The sequence below is a fragment of the Natrix helvetica genome (assembly GCF_964273705.1).
Source record: "Natrix helvetica genome assembly, chromosome: Z".
Lineage (NCBI taxonomy): Eukaryota > Metazoa > Chordata > Lepidosauria > Squamata > Natricidae > Natrix > Natrix helvetica.
In genome coordinates this window covers 75,568,679-75,594,805 of record NC_138554.1, presented here as the reverse complement: position 1 = coordinate 75,594,805, position 26,127 = coordinate 75,568,679, and the positions used below count along the sequence as shown (strand labels likewise).

Sequence of the window (26,127 nt, the reverse complement as noted above, 5' to 3'; positions counted from 1 at the left end):
TAATCCCGGGCACCCGGGGGTGCAAGAAGGGCGATGAGGGTCGGAACGCGTGATTGCTCTTAAACAGCAAACCCGGGTCCTCCGAACATCATTTGGCCCTCGGCCCCTACCATATCTGCCTCTCCCACAAACAGTAGAGATGGTGAACCCCCCAATGGAATGGCTTAATGTCTCCCCCGGAATCCCAACCCTTCCTAGCCCTCCCAATCCGCGCCCATTAGTTAGCGCTGGCCTGTGCCCTGGCAGACTCCCCCCCCAAGCCTGTCTGAGCCATCCGAATCAACCCCCCCCTTAAAATTTGGTTTAAAAGCCCCTGTAAAAAACCCTTAAGAAGTCTCTTCTTTGCATGCTACCTCTCGGGATCCCAAGATCCGTCATTAAGGAAGCGTCTTTTCAATGATTTTCTGGAAAATAATATAATAGCTATTTATGAAATAATTTTTACGTAAACACAATTATGAACACAACTTTTATTTGAAAGTGAACATCAACAATTGGCATAAAATCCATAAAAGTACAGTTGTTTCTATTCTACAATATAATCTAAGTACAAAATAATGTCTCCAATTTCCTGCTTTTTGAATGGATCTTAGTTTACGATTCAATCCTCAATAGGAAATAAATGTCTTTACATTTTGAACTAACCCTTTTGTACTTTGTCATGGGGGGTAGGGAACTACATTAACATTCTTAGTTAAACAACTTGTAAGATTTTTCAACAGTTTTAAACATACACAGAATGTATACAATCATGGTCTATAGTACCAGACAAAAAAATAAATTGCGACCAAGCTTTGGAACTATGTATCATCTCTACAGTTAATCAGAAATGACTACAATATTTTTGAAGTTTTAAAAGGGTTTTATAAAAATGAGCCTAAGAATGCGGTTTTAACTTACCTAACATTTGCTGTAGTATTGGAATTTATATTGTATAAAGTAACTCTAAGGTGTATAATGGAATAACACAAAAGTATAATTGTTTTACACCGCATTTTACAAAGTGGTTACAATTTATTTCTTAGAGAATAAATGTTATTTCCTATTACGTTAAATTTTCTACAAGGATTAATGACGATTCTTTATTGCATTAAGGCAAAATAGTACAATTTTCCTGGGAAATGTCTGTTTTTAAAAAATTAACACATGCAACAACTTTATTTTGTTCATCATAGCAGGTCAATAGTAGAAAAATTCGGATAAATGTACATGAATTTCAGCAGCCCTATTTTAGTAACTATTGAAGAAGCATAAATACTCTTTCTATATACATTGGGGTGGTTTACTTCTCAACTATTTCTGTTACCAGTGAAAGTGTTTAAGAACCTATTCAGAAAAGGATTCCTTGGAATATTGGATTCAAGACAATAAGCAAGCCAAGAATAAATGTTGGGTTCTAAATTTGGCTTGTTAAAAACAACAACCAGGAATTCTGGTTTAGATGTAATATTCTACCAAAAGAAAAAAGAAAGAAAAAAGAAAGAAAAGAAAGAAAAATGACAGGATTAATCACATACACTATAATGCTTTCTCAGCTTTGATAAACAAGAATCTAGAAGTCTTGTTATATATCATTTGGCTCAATGCAAATTTTAAGATACTAAGAATTTTAAAGCAGAACAAATAAGCAAGTTGTAATAAGTGAACATTTTCAGTTTTAATAAAGTAAACAGCAATTTATTCTAATACAGGATCATGGAAACCATCCTTTTCACAAAACTATGCTTATTTGAAAAGGAGAAGCATGAAAAGAAAATTGAATTAGCAATATAATGATGACTATATGTGAGAAAACTAGGGTTTTGTCAACTCTTATTTGTTCAGGGTTTAAAATTGCAGCACTCTTTCTAGGAATCATTACCTGCACAATTTCATTGAGTTTGGTTATTATTTTCTACAAATATTTTTGCTCTCTTTCTTAGGATCAGTATTTATTAAGAAGAGTTGAAATGCAATAAACATTTGCATAGGTAATTTTAAACAAATGAGACAAATTCTTTTTATTTTTAAATGGAATTCAAGTAGATTTTTAAAAAATGCTGGTTTGAAACATATACTGCCAAAAGTGATACGGTATTAAAGAATCATTCTCTGGTAACTTCCAATATTTTGAATATATTATTGTTGAATACTGTCCTGAAGTATGGCCTGGAATCTTTGCACATGAGATTGCATAAAGGAATTTTCCCAGCATTGGTAAGATCTTCTATGTCCCAAATTTCTGGCATACTGCAACCAGGCCTAAAAATATTTATAAATATTATGAGCAAACAAAAACACATATCTTGCAGTGAAAGAATTATGTATTATTTTAATGCAGATCAATAGAGCCACCTCAGGCTTCACATCTCAGTTATTAGAAGACTGGGACTGAATTCACTCCCTTTTAGCCAGTGCCCATGCACTGTTTTATATATGTAGGCCTACACACATTTTAGACCTCTATATAACTTGTGTTCTAAATTATATGGAGTTTACATATAGAATGTTGTTCTCATTTCAGACTTGCTCCTCTTAACATGTAGATACAATAAGAGAGATGCAATGTGAATATAGAAGCCCTGAATATGGCTTCTGAGACTGTAGTGAACATTGTGGATAGAGCACAGAAAAATGTATTCAGAAGTGAGCAAAAAACTTACCTTTTATAAGTCAGTTCTGTTAGATCAAAGTCATATATAATGATTCTCACAGTAGCTTCCCATTATGCCATAGGCCTCAGTTTAACAAAACCCTCCTGCATTATTGTCTAGAGGCTATTTTAGGTAGAGAAGGGGATGATGGGAAGCTTTTCTTTCTTATATTAAAATTCAAAAATGTTACTAATGTAGAATTATTTTGTATTCCAGAAAGCAACCAGAATGACAGGTCTGCTGAACTACAAGTAGATAGATGGATAGAGAAATTGATTTATTATTTATTACCACATTTTATGACCAAGCTTAACAGTAGGTTACAAGAAAGTCAAGAACAATTACCCTATCAGTTAAAATTGCAGCCAATCCATTTCCACAAGGAAACATAGTAAAATTTTCTGAAATTTCATATTTTGAAAACCTCATAGTGACCAAACTTATCTTAATATTTAAAATAAAAGCAGCATAGTAAAAGCATAAAATCACATTTCCCACAAGATTATAAAATCCTTTTAATTTAAATCATTGTTCTGAAGTGTATTTTAAACTAGTGGAATAATTTATCTGAATTTTAATACATAACTAAGATAAAGATACATTATAAAAATAGCTCTCGTGGTTTAAAGCACCAGCATAGAAAGAGGAGACCATTGAACTATTGATGCAAAATGATTTTGTATGTATGGATTCAATATTCAGAATATCTTGTTTAAAATTAAGGAATAATAATTACAGTTGAAAAATTGACATTTAATAATAATGTAATATTTATCTAATGAACAATTTGTGATTCGATATATAATTGCAAGTGGTGGCCATGGGAAGGAAGCACAAAATCTTGTAACCAAACGACACGCTATATGAAATGGAGGAAAGTTGTATGTGTTTTATGTTTTTTGTTCGTTTTTGTTTGTTTAAAAATAATCAATTTATCTCTCTCTCTCTCTCTCTCTCTCTCTCTCTCTCTCTCTCTATCTATCTATCTATCATCTATCTATCATCTATCTATCTATCTATCTATCTATCTATCTATCTATCTATCTATCTATCTATCTATCTATCTATCTATCTATCTATCTATCTATCTATCTATCTATCTATGTGTGTGTTATATTGTGTTCGAATCCCAGTAAGGGTATGGCTAGCTAATGAGAGCTAATTAGCTCGAAATAGATCTATACTAGTCTCCCTTTATTTATTTATCAGTAGAAACACACACACACACACACACACACACACACACACACACACACACACACACACACACATATATATATATATATATATATATATATATATATATATATATATATATATATATATATATATATAATTTGTGTTACAGAACACATCGTTTCATGAAATGGGTGATGTTAAAAGGAATCTCAAAACTTTCCTAATATGTGTTAGAGAGCAACATTCTGCTTGTTGAATATTTGAGGAAAACAATTACAGTTGTATTACTGAATACTTACTTAGTTCGTCTCAGGCACCAAGAATCTTCTAAAATGTAGTAATTTACTCCCATCTTTAATAGTTCTCTTTTAACTTCTTTTGCAGGTTTTCGGCTATACATGGAATAAACGATTTTTGTTCTTGCCCTTTTCAGAAAAGCAAAATATTACAATTAAAGAGGTGATAGAAGATGTAGCCTAGATAATTTATTCTTGCATTCATTTTTATAGAACAAAACGCCTTCTCATTTGTGTAAAACAAACCTAGATATCTATTAAATTATAAAGGAGATAAATAAAATTAATACTAGGGAAACTAAGAAATTAGGAAATATATTAGTGTATAATATTTTGCTACAAAATGGATACTGAACATAATAATTTAATAGTCTGTAAATGAAATTCTGCAAGTGGTCATATATGAATTAATATGGAAGAGTTATGGATCTACGAAAGATCTTTTGAATTGTGAAATATAATCAATACATGCTGGGAGATATACCTGAGATCAACCAGGTGGTATATGGAGCAGTTTCCATGGTTTAATGGCAAAACAAAAGGCTTAGGTTCAAGCGTCTCTGAAGTGATTTAAGGAATGACAGTAATCCTTGGGCAAAAGATCATACAAGGATACAACTTGCATATGAGGTCTCCTTGAAAAAATTATTTTCATTAAAATGTATATGATGGCCTAATTTACAGTGACTCCAGGAAGGTTACAGAAGTAAAACCCCAAATACAAAACCCAATAAACCCTTACCACCCACCCGGCAACAATGAGCACAATGGGCTCTCTGCCACCCTGGGATCCCCAAACTTGCTGGCAAAACCATGTTTTCAGGCCTTTTGAAAGATTATCAGGGGTAAGGGGACAATTTTATGATGTTCCACTGGGTTTTTGTGATGTTTCACTGGGTTGGAGATTGCACAGAAAAATACCTTCTTCTTGGTTCCACTAAATAGACCTTCTTAAGTGAGGGGACTTGTAACATACCTGCCTCTCCAATTTTGTGGGCAGGGTAAACAAACTATATAATGAAGTTTTTAAGTTCACTGAAGTTTTGATGTTTCCTGCTGGAAATTGATTGCTACATAGTTGGGTTGCAGCTAGGAATGCAAGGCTAGTATATAATGGAAGACCAATATATGTAAAGCGCTTCCATAAGAGATATGAGTCAGCTAATTACAACCTAAGTAAAACTGTTTTCATGAACATCAATGGACAACTAAAGAAAAGCTAAGGACCAACAAAAAATAGTGTAAGAGTATATTTTAAAAAATAAAGTAGGACTAACTGCAATATGCAAACAGTGAGGAACTTGGTCCTAGTCGTCTTTAAGTGAAGAAGAGTGGTCTAAAATTTTGGTCTCAAAGAAGGTCTGTCACAAATCTTCTGAGATTGAACTCCATATCAAAAAAGAACCTAGTGGAGACTGGTCAGGAAAGGTAGAATAAGCAAAATACAGTTGGAAAAACCGTATGTGACAAAGGGCTTGATATTACCACAGATGACATTAGGTAGTTACATCTTCATCTTTTCCCCCTGTCAAATAGTATTCAAGGGGCAAACACAAAAAATGGAAAGATGGACACATAACTAAGGCAGATAATCAGAATATGCAAAGATTAAGTTAAGAAAGCAAAGGCTCAGAATAAACTAAGGCTTGCTACAAAAGTCAAAGATAATAAAAAACATTTCTTTCAACATATTAATAACAAGAAAAATATCAAGGAAACAGTAGGTCCATTATAGAGAGAAGATGGCAAGGAGGTAACAGGCAGCAGGGAGAAAGAAGAGCTGCTTAACTGATTCTTTGCATCAGTCTTCACGTAAAAAGAAATTATAGTCCAACATATCAAAAAAACAACTGTAAAAGATGAACCAGAAATAAAAAAATAAACAAGAAAATGGTAAGAAAACACCTATCTGATGATCTTCTTCTTCTTCTTCTTCTTCTTCTTCTTCTTCTTCTTCTTCTTCTTCTTCTTCTTCTTCTTCTTCTTCTTCTGCTTCTGCTTCTTCTTCTTCTCCTCCTCCTCCTCCTCCTCCTCCCCCTCCCCCTCTTCCTCCTCCTCCTCCTCCTCTTCTGCCATATCCATCATCGGACGTTGGCGATCATGTTGGCAATCCTATTTTTGTCAATAGTTGCATGAAAAAGTGCTGCTGAGTTTTGTCCATTCCCTTAGGTTTTGAAGCCTTCATAGTTTTGGGTATATCATGCTTCTAGCAGACTGAGAGAGTCTTCGCACCCCTGCCCCATTTAAGGGGCGCCCGTACTCGGGGCCATTGTTAGGTTTTGCCACATTATTTTCCTGGAAAATATATAGGGTAGTAGTCTTCCCTTTGCTTTCTACACTGCTGTGCACACACTATTCATCTATCTGACTTAGATGAATATAAATAACTGGGACCTGATAGATTACATCCCAGAGTTCTGTAGGAGCTGGCAGATGTTATTTTAGAACCATTGTACCATATCTTTCAAAAATCCTGGAGCACAGGGGAAGTACCTGAAGATTGGAAAAGGGCTGATGTGGTTCCCATCTTCAAGAAAGGGGAAAAAACAGACTCAGGAAATATAGACCAATCAGTCTAACATCAATAACTGGGAAGTTCCTGGAAAAGATAATAAAAAAACAGATCTGCGAACAACTAGAAGCAAATAAAGTTATAACTAGTAGTCAGCATGGGTTTTTAAAAAACAGATCATGCCAACCCAATTTTATTTCATTCTTTGATAAAGTCACTAAATTAGTAGACCAGCAAAATGCCTGTGAACATAGTATACTTAGATTTCAGTAAGGCATTTGACAAAGTAGACCACAATCTACTTCTTGGTAAGCTAGAAAAATATGGAATGGACAATATAACCACCAGATGAATTTGTAGCTGGCTGACAAACCATACTCAACGAGTAGTCCTTAATGGTACTACATCCACATGGAGAGAAGTAAGTAGTGGGGTACCACAAGGCTCCTTCTTAGGTCCAGTACTTTTCAATATCTTCATAAATAACTTAGATGAGGGAATAGAAGGGGAACTCATCAAATTTGCAGATGATATAAACTGGCAGGAATAGCCAATACCCCAGAAGACAAGCTCAGGTTCCGAAAAGATCTTGACAAACTTGAACAATGGGCCCTATCCACGTGTAGAAAAGCAAAGTATTATATTTAGGCAGGAAAAATCAAAGGTATAAATACAGATTAGACAAGACCTGGTTCAAAAACAGTAACTGTGAGAGGGACCTTGGAGTCCTAGTGGATAATCACTTGAATATGAGCCGGCAGTGTGCAGTAGCAGCAGCCTAAAAAGCTAATGCAATCCTGGTGTCTATAAACAGAGGGTGCAGAATCAAGATCACGTGAAGTACTAGTACCATTTTATAAAACCCTAGTAAGACACACCTGGAATACTGCAACCAATTTGGTCACTATATTACAAAGAAGATGTTGAGACTTTAGAAAAAATTCAAAGAAGAACAAGTAAAACGATCAAAGGCCTAGAGACTAAAGCATATGAAGAACAGGTGGTTATGGTTTTGGCTAATCTAAAGAACAGAAGAATTAGGGGTGACATGATAGCAGTATTCCAGGGGCTTGAGGGGCTGCCACAAAGCACAGAGGATCAAATTATTCTCCAAAGCACTGGAGTGCAGGACAAGAAACAATGGTTGGAAATTAATCAAAGACAGAAACAACCTGGAATTAAGGAGAAACTTCCTAATAGTGAGGACAATTAACCAGTGAAACAGCTTGCCTGCAGAAATTGTGGGTGCTCTATCATTGGAGCTCTTTAAGAAGAGACTAGACAATCACTTGTCTGAAATGGTATAGATCAGCGATGGTGAACCTTTTTTGGCTCGCGTGCCATAAGTGGGGGGAGCGCAGGGGGGTCGTGTGCAGGCGTGCCGCACCCATAATGCAATGCGCGACCCCCAGTGTGCATGCGTGCACAAAAGGCGTGACCTCCCCATTTTTGCATGCTTTTTTTGCCCTCCCCAGGCTCCAGAGCATGGGAAGGGTGAAAACAGCCTCCCCCGCCCCCGGAAGCCTTCCGGAGGCTTCAGGGACCTTCAGGAGACTTCCCTGAAGGTCCAAAGCAGTTAAAAATGACCCTCCGAGCAAACAGGAAGTGACTTCCGGTTTGCTCGGAGGGTCGTTTTAAGCGCTCCGAAGGCTTCAGGGACCTTCAAGAGGCTTCCCTGAAGCCTTCAGAGGGTTCGAAACGACCCTCCGAGCAAACCGGAAGTCACTTCCGGTTTGCTCGGAGGGTCATTTTAAGCACTCCGAGGGCATCAGGGACTTTCAAGAGGCTTCCCTGAAGCCTCCGGAGGGCTCAAAATGACTCTCCAAGCAAACCAGAAGTCACTTCCGGTTTGCTTGGAGAGTCGTTTTAAGCGCTCCGAAGGCTTGAAAGACCATCAAGAGGCTTCCCTGAAGCCTTCGGAGTGCTCAAAACGACCCTCCAAGCAAACTGGAAGTCATTTCCGGTTTGCTCGAAGGGTCATTTTAAGCGCTCCGAAGGCATCAAGGACCTTCAAGAGGCTTCCCTGAAGCCTCCGGGGCAGTCAAAATGACCCTCCGAGCAAACCGGAAGTCCATTCCTGAACTTCCGGTTTGCCCGTAGGGCTGGTTTTTTGCGCTCCGGAGACGTCAGGGAAGCTCATGAAGCCTCCGGAGGGCCTCGGGGGGGGGAAGGATTTTTTCATCCTCCCCAGGCTCCTGTAAAACCTCTGAAGCCTGGGGAGTGCGAAAAATGGCTTTAAAAAGGGTGAACTCAGCTGGCCAGCGTGCGCATGCACGCTGGCCATCTAACAGGGCAGTGCCTTGCGTGCCCTGACAAATGGCTCTGCGTGCCACCTGTGGCACGCGGGCCTTAGGTTTGCCATCACTGGTATAGGTTCTTCTGCTTGAGTGGGGGTTGGACTAGAACACCTCCAAGGTCTCGTCCTATTCTAAGTCTAAGGGTTATTGCTAAAAAACTTTATTAAAAGTATTTATAAAATATTGATTGGATGAATTCCTATATAAGATTTGCTGTACATTATCACATTCTTTTGGACCCAGACAGTAGTACTTATTACATTTAAATGTATTGAGGTAGGCGAGATTTAGCTTCAAACGGAAGGGAAGCATATCTTTTATGTCAAAATCAGTTGTTTGAAAAAAGCAATATAAAGCTGCCCATAGAACCTACGTAGAAATGAATAGAACTTTTAGAAAGTTGTCCATTGTCCTTTTTTTTTCTACCAATCTTCAAATTACTTTTGAAGAAATTGCTAATTAAATCATGGCAATCAAGATCAGGCAAAATTATCAGATGTAAACTAGAGTTGTTAATATCTTCATGGTGTACAATTGCTAAATTTAATTTGAACTGACCTTTATATCGGTTATATTATTTTATTAAGAATTTTTAATTAAATACAAATATTCATTTTGTCAGTAATTAATTGGTTTTACAAACCTAGAGTTTAAGGTTTTTTAAAAGAATCTGTTTTTAGAGGGAAAAAAAACTTTTCTTATATATACTTTGCTGCTCATATGACCAGAAACATCATATAATGTTTATAATAATAAGCAGCAAATAAAAATAAAAAAACTATGGCAGTAACGAGCTGTTTCCTGTAAATCAAAACTGAGATTAACATTTATTTAAAGAAGGATAAAGAAAAGAAAATAATTTTAGACATTATGTTTTATATGATTTCCCCTTTAATAATGGATGTTCTTGCAAAGTCACAAATCTTGTGCTTTCCTGTCTTAAATAGAGCAATTCTTAGAGTTTGTTATCCTAAATGAAACCAAATATTTATCAATTCATTCAACTCTCCATGATAAAGCTTTTATCTAAATCAGTCACTATTATTTCTTTAATTATCTGATTGCTGAAACCAACCATCTCAACAAGTGACATGGGACAGCATTCATTACAAAATATAAAAACAAATAAAATATTGAAATAATTAAAGCAGTACAAAATAAATATATACAAAACCAAGCAAAACTATTAGTATTGATAAAAATACATGCCCTTAACACATTTGAAATTCCAAGCCTGGGCCCATGACCAAGTATTCATGAGCTTATGAAAAGCCAAGAGGTTGGAATCATTCTATCTGGAGAAATTCCAGAAGACATGGGCTACAGCAGAGATGGCACATCTCCTGATTCCCAAATCCAACATTCCTTGATAGGATCCACACAACACGCCCAACATGCTGACCAAATTGGGCTAGTAGAAATAACTGGAAGAAGATGGTCACTTAGGTTAGGTTAGGTTAGGTTTATTGGACTTATATGCCGCCCTTCTCCCAAAGGACTCAGGGTGGCGTACAACATAAAAACACATATTACAAAAGTTAAAAGAACAATTAAATAGAATATCCAAAAAACCCAATAGACATTTACAATGAGATTTAGAAATTAAATTAAAATTAACAATTAAAATTAATAATTTATTTTATTCAGGCCAGGCCAGCTTGCTGGAAAAGCCAACTTTTTAGGGTGCGCTGGAAGGACCAGAGGTCGGGAATTATGCAAAGCTCCGGGGGCAGCTCATTCCGAAGGGAAGGCGCTCCCACAGAGAAGGCTCTCCCCCTGGGGGTCGCCAGCCGACACTGCCTGGCTGACGGCACCCTGAGGAGGCCAACTCTGTGGGATCGTACTGGACGGTGGGAAGCTACCGGTGGCAGTAGGTGGTCTCGCAAGTATCCTGGGCCTAAGCCATGGAGCGCTTTAAAGATCATAATTAACACCTTGAATCGCACCTGGAAAACACCCGGCAACCAGTGCAGGCCGCCTAAAAGGGGTGTAACCAGGGCCGGATTTAGATGAAAAGAGGCCCTAGGCTATTCCACTTATCGGGCCCTTTCACCTCCCATTTTTAAGTTTGTAAATTACATGAGAGATAATAAAATACATCATTACTGTGATATATATCAATATATTAAATGAAACATGTTGTAATTGGTACTAACCTTTATAAAAAATGTGGCACGGATAATAAATAAAAAAAAAGGCCCCTCTTGATCTTGAGGCCCTAGGCTGAAGCCTAGTTAGCCTATAGGAAAATCCGGCCCTGGGTGTAACATGGGAGCACCTAGGTACTCCCATGACAACCTACGCAGCCGCATTCTGGACCAGCTGAAGCCTCCAGGTGCTCTTCAAGGGCAGCCCGATGTAGAGAGCGTTACAGTAGTACAGGCGAGAACGGATGAGGGCGTGAGTGACTGTGCACAGGGCATCCTGATCCAGGAAGGGGCGCAACTTAATGTTAATGTTATGTTAATGTATGTTTATCCATCTATTTGAAACAAATGAATAACAATACATAATCCTACTATAATATTTTAGTAAATTGACAATGCTTGAAATTGGCTAACTGATTTGACGCAAATTCCCTATTTAAACCTTCATTCCAAATAATCAAAATTAAAATAAATATCTAAGGGGGAGGTTGTTCATTCATAAAATTAGTCTTACAGTAGTCTGATTATTACTTTTCACAAAGCACTTTCTTTTCCTAAAAGATAAAATGATGAAGTTGCTGCCTATAATAAATGCATTCTAAAATATCATCTTCTACTTACTATATTTCCTCCCACCATTTAAAGGAAAATATTAATTGTACCTGTTTTCTTTTAAATTCTGCTACAAATTAAAATATTTTAAAATATTACAAATAGAAGGAGACAGGAGATTGCTAAGTACCAAGAATTATTCATGGACATACAACTAACAGCAGTAATATGTTTTATTATGAACATAACTTTTTTCTCCCTGTTCTTGTACCTTCATATTAATAGTTACAATTAGAAAATTACTATACTGCATCAATCACAACAAACCTTAAAATATGTAAATATTTATAAATATTTATATAATTTATATAAATATCTATAATATTTATAAAATATATAAAGCCTTACCGTAAACCTGCATCCTCATAATGGGGATGATTCACAATAGGTCGTTGTGCAGATAGTTTTACACTTGCCATTGTAGGCATTGCACCGGCAAAAACAGCATCTGAAATAACAGGATATCTAAAAATGCAGGAATAATTGGAAAAAGAACTAGAAACTACCATACATTTTTTAGGTTGTAAAATTGATTAAAAATCATCTTCTCCCTCCAAACAACAAAACTTAAAAATAAATAAATAAACATTAATATGATAAAGGTTTTCTTTCTATTTAAAACATGCTATTCCATTCAAAATGCATTTTAATCCCACAAAATAGTGGGATTTATAAAGACAATTTTTTCTTAAACTGTATCATTTACATGGCAGTCACAAGAAATCAAGGCATCAGGAAAAGCTGTTCAGTGTTAAAAGTGCTAAGCCTTTTACATACTACATTGCATGCAATAAGATGAGTTGTTCTACTCTGGTTTTACCTGGTTTAGTATTTGCTTTTATCCACAACAGTAATTCTTCCTGGGGCAAATTGCTAAATTCTCCCACAATACTCCATTCTTTTTGAAGATTTGCTATTCCCTCAAATGCCATCATTGCCAAAATTGCAAGAACAAGTGTTCCAGGTTGGATTTTGTAAAAAATCCATCCAAACAACTGTGAAAGGAAATGGTTAAGCACTTAATCAAGGTGATTATTAATTTCAGTTTTAAGTTTTAAAACATTACATCAAGCTATTTTAAAACACGTTTCATGATGATTTAATCATTAAAGTTAATCTTAGTAGTTATGAATATTCACATTATGACTACTTAATTTTATATTGATTTTAAAAGACTTGAAAACTGTCATTAATACTAATAGAAGAGTGTGTCTCAAAAGTGCTTTTCAAATGGCAAGTGGACTTTCTTTGTTTTTCCTTGAAGAAAATACAAAGTTCAGTTGACTTTAAAAAAAAACACTTTTGAGACAGTCATGACCTGGATGACTGTGAATCTCTATAGACAAATAGAAGAGAATATAATAACTCAAAATTGAACTGTGTAGTACTTGGTTCTCTCTGAACTTGGTTATTTGCTTGAAGACATTTCATTAGTCAATTATGTAATATCTTGATGATATTACCTAGTCAGTAATAAAACATCTACAAGCAAGCAACCAAGCTCAGAAAACATCAAGGACTTCTTTCATTCAAAGATGGGGTAAATAAAACAATAGTATCAGTAATGAAATATGCCAAACTTTAAGTCAAAATAACAAGGAGCAAAATATTACTTTCAGGTCCATTTTTTAAAAAAGTATTATTTCTTTTCAAAATTCACGGCTACCAATTTAAGCAGCTTTTAAAGTGGACTGAACAAAATCACACAGAAAAGGCCTAATTATGTCTATCAATTCTGATAGCCAAATACTCTTGAAAATCAAAGGTATCATTAAGGAACAACAATGAAAAGGAATCATCTTATGTTCCATTTATGAATTTCTTGATACATCTGGTTGATAGTTGTATGATAAAGTCACTTTCACAAAATCAGACAAACAATAGAATAGAAATATAGAGTTGGAAGGGACCTTGGAGGTCTTCTAGTCCAACCCCTTGCTCAGGCAGAAAACCCTATACGATTTCAGACAAATGGTTGTCCAATCTCTTCCTAAAAACTTCCACTGTTTCACAACTTCTGGAGGTAAGTTGTTCTACTGATTAATTATTCTATCTATCAGGAAATGTCTTCTTAGACATTTTAGGTTGCTCCCCACCAATTAATTTCCATTCATTATTTCTTGTTCTGCCCTCAGGTACTGGAGAATAGCTTGATTCTTCTTTGGGGCAATCCCTGAGATATTGGAACACTGCTATCATGTCACTCCTAGTCCTCCTTTTCACCAAACTAGACATACCCTATTCAAAGCAACCGTTCTTTATATACAGGTGAAACTCAAAAATTAAAATATCGTGCAAAAGTTCATTTATTTCAATAATGCAACTTAAAAGGTGAAACTAATATATGAGATAAGACTCATTACATGCAAAGCAAGATAGTTCAAGTCCTGTTGCTCAGTGGTCCAAAGTCCTCTTTTCTGATGAGAGCAACTTTTGCATTTCAATTGGAAACCAAGGACCCAGAGTAGAGGAAGAATGGAGAGGCCAATCAAGCACAGAAATCCCATTGTCATTGAACCAGTTTTTGGTGCTTTTGGCAAAAGTTGCTCTCATCAGAAAAGAAGACTTTCGACCAAGGAGCAACAGGACTTTGGACCACTGTCTTTAATTATCAAACGTATTTCTGGAACTGTTTCTCTTCTTAATTCCATCATCAATTCCATATCTTGACACGTGGGATAGAGCTCTAGATTATCAAATTCACTTTTCCATATTCCCTTCTTTCCACTTTCACTCATGAATGCTCCATTAGTAAGTTCATCTGTTATCTTTATCTTCTATATCTTCATTTTTTCTTTAATTTTGGGGCTCCAACCCCTTCATCTTTTGCTGTACAAGACAATAGTCTATCCAACTTCTTCTCAAATCTCCCAAATCCTTCCAATATGTTTTGAATTCCAACCAAAAAATCTTGAAAACTTAAAATTTCCTCATCTGCATATTGATATATATATTTCCAAGAAGAAAAAAAGAAAAGAGGAGAAAGAAGGAAAAAGAGTCTAAAATCCACTGCCACTCTAGCCTTCAATGTCTCTCTCTCTCTCTCTCTCTCTCTCTCTCTCTCTCTCTCTCTCTATCTATCTATCTATCTATCTATATATATATATATATATATATATATATATATATATATATACCTTTATTTTAAACACAAGTTCTTTTATTTTTTTCAAAAAGGAAGGGTTCTATCTTCTTCTTTTCTTTTCCCTCCCTTGCCAAGATATTTCACAAGAGCACCTGCCAACACAGTCCGTGCCCTTGGCTCCTTATCAGTCTCGACAAGTAAGCTGCAAAGCCTCCAGTTGCAGAGTCAGTAAAATCAAAGGAGAAAGAACAAAGGATACATGGTTTCAAAACAGGGAAAAAACACCAAGTTCTGTCTTCCGAGTGACAGATTCAACTTTCTCTTATTTTTTTCAAGCTTATGGAAAACAAAGGTCTTTAAATGTCTTTAATGAAGTTTAATAAGCAATAGTAGGGAGGATTGGTAGACTAAAAAAGGTTTTAGTTCAGTCAAAAAAATAAGGTAGCAAAGAATAGAAGAAGAAAAAATAAATTCATTCACTTAAGAGGAGAAACGGGAAACATTACAATCACTTCAATCCACAAAACATTGTTACAAAGAAAAAGGAAAAAAACTTTCTAAGGCAGTCCAATAAAGATAAATTTCGCCGCTTTATTCTTTTGCTTAAAGGACTAATTTAGCTTTTAAAAAAATTCTTTGGGCAATCATTCTCAAAGAAAAAAATCTCACCAGATGGGCTCACTTTCACTGCCTTCTTTCTGGAACCGTCTCCGACTTTGTCAGCCTGGGCTGTCTGTTTACCGCTGGCTTGGAGAGCTTCCCTTGGGTCAATCAGGGACTTTGTGATGTCCCTGAGACCAGCAAGGATTTCTCTCCCTGTTCACAGTCTCTTCAGGACAGGTCCATATGGACCGTGCAGCGGTAAAAGTATCAATGGCAGTCTCGGACTGTCGAGACCGCACATTGTCTCATCACAACGTTGGCTCCTCCTCTTCCAATCCTTGTTTTATTGATTGCATGTAATATTCTAATTTTCTGAGATGGTGGATTTGGAGTTTTCATGAGCTGTACGCCATAATCATCACAATTATGACAAATCACGGCTTGAACTATCTTGCTTTGCATGTAATGAGTCCTATCTCATATATTAGTTTCACCTTTTAAGTTGCATTACTGAAATAAATGAACTTTTGCACAATATTCTAATTTTACGAGTTTCACCTGTATTTTAGTTTCCAGTTCCCCAACCATTTTTGTTGCTCTTCTCTGCACTCTTAGAGTCTCAACTTCTTTTTTAATTTGTGGCAACCAAAACTGGATGCAGTATTCCAAGTGTAGTCTTACCAAGACATTATAAAGTGGTATTGACATTTCATGTGCTCTTGATTCTATTCCTCTGTTAATGCAGCCTGGAACTGTGTTGGCTTTTTTGGCAGCTGCAGAACAGTGCTGGCTCATATTCAAGTGATTATCCACTAGGACTCCAAGATCCCTCTCATAGTTACTACTATTGACCTACACTATACCTGTGCATTTGGTTTTTTGTGCCTAAACAATTTCACTATTGAATTTCATTTTGTTAGATAGCACCCAATGCTCAAGTCTGTCAAGATCCTTCTGTATCTTAACTCTATCTTCTGGACTATTGGCTATTCCTGCCAGCTTGGTGTTGCCTGCAAATTTGATGAGTTCCCCATCTATCCCCTCATCCAAATCACTGATGAAGAGTACTAGGCTTAAAACAGAGTCTTGGGGTACCTGATGGCATACTTTCTTCCATGTAGATGCAGTTCCATTGAGGACAACACATTGAATGTGGTTGTTCAGCCAGTTACAAATCCATCTGGTGATAATGGTATCTAACTCACATTTTTCTATTTTATCTAATAGGTTGTGGTTTCCTTTATCAGATGTCTTACTGAAGTCCAAATAAATTATATCCACAGCATTCCTCTGGTCCACTAATTTTGTCACTTTGTCAAAGAATGCAATAAGATTAGTCTAGCATGATCTGTTTTTGACAAACCCATGTTGGCTTTTGGCTATTACTTTGTTTACTTCTAGGTGTTTGCTAATTCGTTGCTTGATTATATTTTCCAGAATCTTTCCTGGTATTGAGGTCAGGCTAATAGGTCTGTAGTTTCCTGGATCTATTTTTTCCCCTTTTTTGAAGATGGGAACCACATCAGATCTTTTCCAGTCCTCTGGTGGGGTCTGGACTAGAATCAATTCCAGTCCTTTGGTTCCTAAGCTTTCATCCAAATTTGGCAACTTAATTTCTAGCTTAATTAATTGGTCTCTTGATGAGTTAGCAGGACCTTATCCTTATTAACTTAAAGGTATAACAATACATTCATTGAAAATCAGTAGAGATTCACAGTCATCAAGGTCATGGTTGTCCCAAAGGTGCTTTTTTCAGGAGGCAACTGGACTGCATTTTTTTTTCTGGAAATCCATTTCTACTCCTACTTGAACATCCATTCAAAGGGTGTTCATCCCAAATTGTATAGCTAAAAGCTTTTTGAACATCATTTTTGAATAGTGTGGGAATAGAAAAATAATTGCAGATGACGGGAACAAGGAGCACTACTCAGGTGACCCTGAGGATGCAGATAAACCTCCAAGTGTTTCAACAATCCTAAAAAGAATGCACAGAAGGACAACTAAGCAGGGTTAAAATATATGAAACATGGATATACATAGAACTTTTATGATGAAGAAATAAAGCGAGATGTTTACCGTTTGTTATTCTACACCAGTGATGGCGAACCTATGGCACGCGTGCCACAGGTGGCACACGGAGCCATTTGTCAGGGCACGTGAGGCGCTGCCCTGTCAGCTGGCCAGCGCGCATGGGTGCACTGGCCAGCTGAGTTCACCTTTTAAAAAGCCATTTTTCACCTTCCCCAGGCTCCAGAGGCTTTATAGGAGCCTGGGGAGGGCGAAAAGAGCCTCCCCCGCCCTCCCAGAGGGCCTCCGGAGGCTTCAGGGATCCTTTTGAGCGCTCCAAAGGTTTCAGGGAAGCCTCCGGACAGTCCCTGAAGCCTCCGGAGGGCCTCCGGGGGGGGCAGGGGAGTCTCTTTTCGCCCTCCCCAGGCTCCTATAAAGCCTCTGGAGCCTGTGGAGGGTGAAAAAAGCATGTAAAAATGGGGGGGGGGTCACGCGTTGTGCACGCATGCGCACTGGGGGGTCACGCATTGCATTATGGGTGTGGCACGCCTGCACACGACCCCCCTGCACTCCCCCCACTTGTGGCACACAAGCCAAAAAAGGTTCGCCATCGCTGTTCTACACAATAGATTAAGGGAATTGAAATGAATATTGAACAGCGAGGTTTGCCATTCATAGACAACTAAAGATAATCTAAAATCAAGACATGGAAAAATTAGAGCGGGAACATGAAATATATTTATAATGGGAAATTATTGAGACTTAAAGGCAGAATCACAAATTGAGGACGCGTAAGGATGTATAATTATATAAAGATAACGATGAGAATAGCTGGGAATTGTAACCAGGTCTACATCTCGACCAAAATTAGGCTGGAGGGGGGGGGGAGGTATTTAAAAGTACAATAAATATATATGTATACTTTTTTGTTCTATTTTTCTTTTTTTTAAAGGAGAATATATGTTTAAAATTAAATATGTATATTGAAAAGGAACTATAAATACCATCAACATAAAATGGAGGTTGCTCAGAAGCTGAAATACACCAAGCAAATGAGATGAAGAGTGGGAAGAAAATGAGAGAGGTAAGGGAAGGAGAGAGGGTAGGAGGAGGGAAGAGGAGAGAAATGAGGAGTTGAAAGGGGAGAGAGGAGTAGGAGAGAGAAAGTGGAAGTAGAAAAGGGAAGGAGGACAGAGAGAAGAAAGGAGGTAGGGAGGGAGATGAGAGAGGGAGAAGAAAGTGAATGCACAAATATAGTGTATGGAGAGCAGAAGAGCCAATAACTGGGTTTTTTTCTTTCTGTTTTGGGGAGTTGATGGTAAGATGAATTGATGTAAACATTTAATAATACAATACAATGTTGGCTATGTAATAGTATACATGTGATTATATACTATGAAAATGAAAAATAAAACACTTTATGGGAAAAAAATTAAAGAATACACAGGACTAGCTGTCTGCAAGAAGTATAAATTGGGCGTTGGTTCTTACCTGATATGCCCTTTCTCCAAATGGTGGAGACATCATCCAGGCATGGGATATGACTCCATCAGGATCCAATAGGACTGGGTCTACAAGTATTAAAGACATGCCCACGAGGCTCTTCCCCAGAAATAGATGAAGGAGTGACTTGTAGACCACTGTGTAAGCAATCTGAAACGATATGTACTATCTCTCCCCAAGGAACAGAAAAGACAGGAAAGGTACACATTAGAAAGGAAAGTAAGCTAATAAGCCCCTAAAATGGGTGGGGCTGGATGATGTCTCCACCATTTGGAGAAAGGGCATATCAGGTAAGAACCAACGCCCATTCTCCCAGTAGGTGGACACATCATCCAGGCATGGGACACACCAAAGCCCAATAGTCCATCAGGAGGGAAATAAATAGATAAAATTAAGTGGCTACTACTTGCTGCAGCACGCGCCATCCGAAGGAAGCATCAGTTGATGCATATCTGTCCAGCTTGCAGTGACGGATGAATGAAGTAATGGAAATCCATGTAGCCGCTCGGCAAATATCCTCCAGTGGAGCCTGAGTAGCCCAAGCCGCAGACGTTGCCGCGCTGTGTGTGGAATGCGCCGTGATATGTGGTGGAACTGGCAGAGAGAGAGCGGAATATGCCTGGGAAATGGCTGCTCTTACCCAGCGACCGATGTCCAAAGATGAGGCCTTGGATCCCTTCTTACTTCCAGGTAGGAACTTTATAAAAAGAGCTTCAGATCGTCTGAAAGAAGCAGTTCGCTTAATATAAATGCGTAAAGTGCCATGCACATCAAGGTAATGCCACTTACGTTCCAGCTCGTGTGATGGTCGAGGGTAGAAATCTGGGAGCACGATGTCCTGGGATCTGTGGAAAACAGAATTTACCTTGGGGACAAAGGTCAGATCAAGCCAGAGGACTACCCTGTCCGGGTGAAAGATCCATAGGTTTTGCCTGGTGGATAAGGCTGCCAACTCAGAAACGCGCCGCACTGACGTAATGGCTACAAGAAAAACCACTTTTAGACATGCATGGACACAGAATGCAAAGGCTCAAATGGAGACTGGGTCAGGGACTCCAGGACTTTAGAAACATCCCAGGTAGGGAATCTGTGAATTGTCAGTGGCTTGATGTTCGTGGCACCCCTCAAGAAAAGCTGAATCAGAGGTTCATGAGAAAGAGGCTGAGCCGCAGTCAGAGAGAGGACTGATGCGAGGGCTGCGACCTGACAGCGGAGAGTGTTTGGAGACAGTCCCAGGTCCAGACCCCATTGCAGGAATTGGAGAATTTGGGGAACAGATGCCTCGAGGAGAACAACACCCTTTGATTGACACCAGAGAGAAAATTGAGTCCAAGTGGCGTCATAAATGCGGTTAGTGGAAGGGCGCCTGGAAGATTGAATAGTCCGGATGACTTCCGCTGAGAGGTTCGCAGTTCTTAGAGCTTCCCGCTCAACCTCCAAGCGGTGAGGCGCAGCCACAGAAGGTCTGGATGCTGGCATGCCCCTTGCAGAAGTAGTGCAGGAAATTGGGGCAGTTGCCATGGAGGAGCCACTGAGAGATTCATGAGGTCGGCAAAGGCCACCGAGGGTCTGCGAGGCCACCGAAGAGCAATTAAGATTAGTTCTGCCCTTTCCACCATCATCTTTCGGATTACCCTCTGAAGGAGTGGGGTGGGTGGAAAGGCATACAGAAGGTCCGGAGGCCAGTCGGACCTTAGGGCATCCACTCCCTCTGCCCCCGGGGACACGAAGCGGGTGAAGTACCTTGGCAACTGCGCGTTGTCCTGAGAGGCAAAGAGGTCGAGGACCGGGGGGCCGAACCTGACCGCCAGCTGCTGGAATACTCCGTGATGTAAGCTCCACTCTGCTGGATCTAGGTGAGTGCGGCTGAGTAGATCTGCCTGTACGTTGTGGATCCCCGATATGTGTTCGGACCGAAGTGACGACAGATGGGCCTCTGCCCAAGACATTAGTTGATAAGACAGTGTCATCAGACGCCGGGATTTTGTCCCCCCCTGCCGGTTTATGTGTGCTTTGGTGGTGGTATTGTCCGTAAGGACAAGCACATGCGCATTGGCCACGAGAGATTTGAACCGGAGCAGGGCAAGGAACACGGCCTTGAGCTCCAACCAGTTGATACTGTTCTTCTAGTCAGAGTGAGACCAGAGTCCTTGGGCCATCTGAGATAGAATGTGAGCTCCCCAACCATGTAGACTTGCGTCTGTCGTTAGTGTGATGTATGGAGGTTCGCGAAACAGGGAGCCCAGTGTCACTGCGGGAGAGAGCCACCAGCGAAGAGAACACCTTACTTCCGAGGTCAGGAGAATTCTGTGAGAGGAGCAACTGCAGTTTGCCTTTTGGTACGGGAGAAGGAGCCATTGAAGCTGGCGACTGTGGAATCTGGCCCATGGTACGATGTAGAATGTGGACATCATCTTGCCCAGGAGTTGAGATAGTTGGATGAGCGGAACCGCCTGTGGGTCACGGATGGATGAGACCAGGGCGCAAATGCTCACCTGTCTCTCTGGGGACAAAAATACCTGTTCCAAAGAGGTGTCTATCACTGCCCCGAGATGCGTGAGACGGTTTGTGGGCTGCAGATGACTCTTCTTCAAGTTGACCAGAAAGCCATGGTCTGCTAAGGTCTGGAGGGTGATCCGGACGTCCTGGAGCGCCTGATGTGAGGACCTGGACAGTAACAAAATATCATCAAGATAACAGAGAATTCTAACCAGCATAGATCTGAGATGGGCTGCCAGGGGGGCTAAAATCTTAGTAAAGACCCTCAGGGCCAATGATAAGCCAAATGGAAGGGCCCCGTATTGGAAGTGATTCCCATTGTAAGAAAATCGGAGGGATTTCCTGTGATCTGGAAGAATAGGGATATGGAGGCATGCCTCTGTTAGGTCAATGGAGGAGAGAAGGTCATTGGGTCGAATACTCTCCAGAATGGACAACAGAGAATGCATTTTAAACCTCCTATAAACTATAATTTTGTTTAGAAATTTGAGGTCAAGAATGGCTCTCCAACCCCCCGAAGACTTAAGCACGATAAAGAGACAGCAGTAAAACCCCTGCCCTTGTTTTTTTTTTTTTAGAATTTTATTGGTTTTTAAACATTTATGGGAAAAGGGGATACACAGAAAATTTTGGCAGCTCCCATGCTAGTGGTAGAAGTCCATCCAAATCTCACAATTTTACAATATTAAAAACAAGATATAAAAGATAAGCAAAAAAACAGAATCCTATTCTATATTGTGTCAACCATGTGTTCAATCATTTTTCCTTTGTCACTTTCTAGAATATCAACAATTACTAATGATTCAAATATTTTACCCCTGCCCTTGTTGATCAAGGGGAACCTCCTCGATAGCTTGAATTTGGAGGTGGTGTCTGACAGCCAATTCAACCAGATGCCTTTTGGAGGTGTCCCTGGAGACGGGACAAGGTACGAAAGTCTGTGGGGGCTGGAAAGAAATTCCAGAGCCAGGCCAAAACGGACAGTGCGCCTGATCCAAGTGTCGCTGGTGATGTCATCCCAGCAATCCACGAAGGAGGAAAGGCGGCCTCCGATCCCCCAGGCCTTCACTTCTGTTTACGGAAAGTGCGGTTTGATCCACCCTTGAAGGGTTTTCTATAGAAGAACCTCTGGGAGTTTCGGTTAGACCTGTCCTGGAACTGCTGTCCTTGTCTCGGGGGAGCCTGGCGCTGAGGACAGGGGTAGGCAAATCCCCCATCCGTCCTGCGAAAGGAAGACCTGCGGAAAAAGGGAGAAGATTTAGAATCAGATTTGTGATTTGCAGCAGGAAGCACCTTGCGTTTGTCTTTGGACTCCACCAAGAGCGGCTCCAGAGGTGGACCAAAGAACAGACCAGGTGAGAAAGGTGCGGACACCAAGCGCCATTTCATTCTGGCCTCCGTCTGCCACTGCTTCAGCCAAAGGAGACGTCTAGTGGCGATGGAAGAAGCCATGGATCTGGCAGAGAAACGTGCCACATCAAGGGAGGCATCAGCGGCATACTCCATAGCCCCCTTCAGCTTATTCATGTCCTGGTGGGTGCGGGAGTCCCCAGGAGGGATCCTGTTCTGCTTCTGCTTCAGCCATCGAAGGGCAGCCCTATTGAAAAAGGAAACAGAAGAGGCGGCCTTGATCGCCCAAGCAGCTGACTGATGACCCTTTACCAGCGACTGCTCGAAACGCTTATCCTCAGGTCAGAGGGCATCCTCAGGAGCATTGGCGGCTGTGTTAGCAGAAGACAAGGAGACCACTGGAAGATCAATGGAAGGAACGTCCAAAAGGTTAGTAAGCTCTGGGCTGACATTATACAACTGTTTGTCCAGAGTAGAGGGGAGGGGCCCTGACCCCAGGGAACCCGACTGGTTTTGAATCACCTCCAGAAACAGTTTCGGGGAAGGAACACTGTCCTTTTCAATAGGAGGACGTGAGAACAGGGGATCTGTGGTGTCTGATTTATCTGCCTCTGTGGAAGTGGAAGGCTTCGAAGCCGGAATACCAGAGACCTTCTTAGCTTTAAATAAAAGAGAGCGAAACATGGCTGGTTTGAACAAGCCCAACAAGGCAGAAGGAGCAGAAGACAAGTCCTCATCCTCTGACAGTTCAGAATCGCGAGTGGCCTGTTCCTCAGTATCCACAGCAGAAGGCTGAGAAGTGCCTGCAGAAGGACCCCCCTGATCTTGGTTAGAACGCCCCTCTTGGACTTATTAGCAGAGGCCCTGTGAAGAGTGGCCGGGGCAGGGGCGCGATGTTGCAGGCCAGCAGCTATGCCCCGCTCAATAGCAGCAGCTATGATGTCAGACATCTCATTGGGGTTCATGGTGACAACCCTGGGCGCTGGGGAACCCACATCAATATCTGGAGTAATGCTGCCACCCCCCTCAGAATTGGAGTCACCGTGAAAACCAATCCCATCCTCCGAGTTCAAAGGAGAAGCTGGTGGAGAGGCATCCCCATCGGTGTCAGTGGAGAGATCCTCCATAGGATTAAGTTAGAAGGAACAAGAGCTCTAAGAGCTGGACGAGGAGCAGAGCAGTGATTGGTTTTAGAGGTGGCCTTGCGAGAAGCAGGGTCACAGGCCTTGTCAGGGGTAGCACTGAAAATAGGTGCCTCTTGAACTTCCTGAGGGGGAGCAGGCCTAGGGGCCTTAGCTGGCCTTGGAGCAGAATGCTTGGGCTGGGGCCTCTTTTTGCTCCTAGGTTCCATTAGGGCTGGAGCAGAAGGGGCGATTGGGCTGATGGGATCCTCCCCCTGAGAGGCTGAAGCCTCGATGGTCGCCATTACTCACAGTTTCTGTTGAAGAAGGCCTTCCCGCCCAAACTAAATTGCCGTCGTCAATTTCGCGCCCAAATTAACTGCCGTCTGTGGTAGACCGGGACCTGGTAGATCAGGGCCTGAAGAGTGCCCGAAATGGCGAGCCGACCAAGCAGCTTGTCGCCTAGTAATTAGCCCAGCGCCTCGTGTGGCAGCGAGAGAAGCTGGTAGATCGGGACCTGGTAGATCAGGGTTGGCTGAAGCTGGTACACCAGGACCTGGTAGATCAGGGCCGGCAGCGCGGCTCAGCGAATGGCACTTCAAAGGCAGCTTTTCTTACGTGGGCGGCACAGCAGCAGCGATCAGCCCAATAAGCCTGAGGGCGAGCCACGTAGGCCGGGCGAAAGACCTTAGGCTGCTAAAGCAGCGAGGTCTGAGGAGAACGAGCCTCGTAAAGGCTGTTGTGTTCTGATCGGCTCAGAATGAGCCTGAGGGAAATTTGAGGAGGAATGCCAAATGGAGAAGATTTAGGATAGAATTAGAAATTTTTTGGTAAGGAGAGATAGAAGACACAGCTAATCCAAGGACCGACTGAGTCTATTTCTGGGGAAGAGCCTCGTGGGCGTGTCTTTAATACTTGTAGACCCAGTCCTATTGGATCCTTACGGAGTCATATCCCATGCCTGGATGATGTCTCCACCTACTGGGAGAACTTTCCATTCCCTACCATCCAGTCACAGCTGAAGTACCTTCTTGGATGAGAAGCAAAAGTCTTCAAAGAAAAAAACAAAAAAGTTCAGTTGCCTCCTGAAAAAAGCACCTTTGGGTTAATGCATTCACTGCTTAAATCTCTTAGTCTGTGATCAGACAGATGTACATACCATATAAATGGTAATTTCTTTTATTCTGGATAAAGACCTTCTCTAAATTTTATCTCCCCCTCTCTTTTCCTTCAGCCACTGAAGCCATCGGACTATTATTGCTTACTAGGAAATTGCCTGGTTATAATATTGAAGTCTGCCATCCTTTTACCATTTCAGTTGACAATGCACTTTTAAACAAAACAAAATTATACTTGATGGTTTCGAAGCTATTCTTTAGAGTACTATCAGATCCCTCGTCAAATGTTCAAACAAATGCAGACAATGTGTTCTAAAAAACTGAGAGCGGGATAGGGAATAGCAATTTTATTTCTATTTTCATACTGAGAACAGGGGAGGGTTTGGAGCATTTTTTTGCTCCAAAAAACAGCTTAAGAGGTTCTGATTGATTGAGATTTTTTGCCTGTCTTCCTGGTCCCCTGGAAGTAGGGTACTGATTGACGTATGATATTCCTTGCCTATAATTTGCATTTTGAAAACCATAATCCTTTTCAAAATAATTTGAAAAGAACTGAAGAGTGAAAATAATACTGGATGGAAGTGTCATGAGACAATGCACTAGATTGCACAGCAGTGTACGTTTTGAACGAATAATTCAATTATTAGTTTTACGTTATCCATAATCTTTGATGGGATGCAAGAGTGATCCATTACTTATGCCTCACTCCTTTATTAGAATCTACTGAAACAGGAGGAAAGAAAACAGATTCAGATGTATTCTACTGCTTTTTAAAAAAAACATTTCTTTTTCCAACTGTTCATCTATTTTTTTCAGATTTATATCTATCCTGCAATATATTCCTTATTCATTTTCATTCAAATTGACCAAACCCCTTCAACATTTATAATCCTTTCAATCACTTACCCTCCAAATTCCCTCCAAAACAATCCTGCATTCTTTCTATTGTTTGTCTTGCAATAAATGAGTTTTCTTTATTGCTTGAGTAGGTTTGAGATGTTTCTTGACAGTGTTGCATATGTAGGAGGACATATGCATAATATATTAGATGATATATTCCACAATGCATATTAGATAGTGATGATGCACATACTTTATGCCACACAAATAGAATAAAAGATAATAGTGTGTAACATTGGCCTGAGGGCCCCCACCAAGCTTTGCA

At 40.0% G+C, this 26,127-nt stretch overlaps 1 protein-coding gene across 6 annotated transcripts in view; it reads right to left on the bottom strand.

The window, feature by feature from the left end:
- Positions 1-455: 455 nt before the first annotated feature.
- Positions 456-26,127, bottom strand: part of DPY19L1 (dpy-19 like C-mannosyltransferase 1) — a 115,620-nt gene continuing 89,948 nt past the window's right edge. For 4 of the 6 annotated variants that reach the window (XM_081971261.1, XM_081971262.1, XM_081971263.1 and 1 more), the window contains 4 exons: positions 12,497-12,671; positions 12,025-12,124; positions 4,112-4,237; positions 456-2,241 (listed from right to left, as the gene is read on the bottom strand). In XM_081971261.1, the coding sequence (XP_081827387.1) occupies positions 2,085-2,241; positions 4,112-4,237; positions 12,025-12,124; positions 12,497-12,671 (558 nt within the window). In that variant the 3' untranslated portion in view covers positions 456-2,084. Of the gene's footprint in view, positions 2,242-4,111; positions 4,238-6,119; positions 6,221-6,601; positions 6,708-12,024; positions 12,125-12,496; positions 12,672-26,127 lie in introns of those variants that run through there. The other 2 variants (XM_081971264.1, XM_081971265.1) reach the window with 2 other exon arrangements.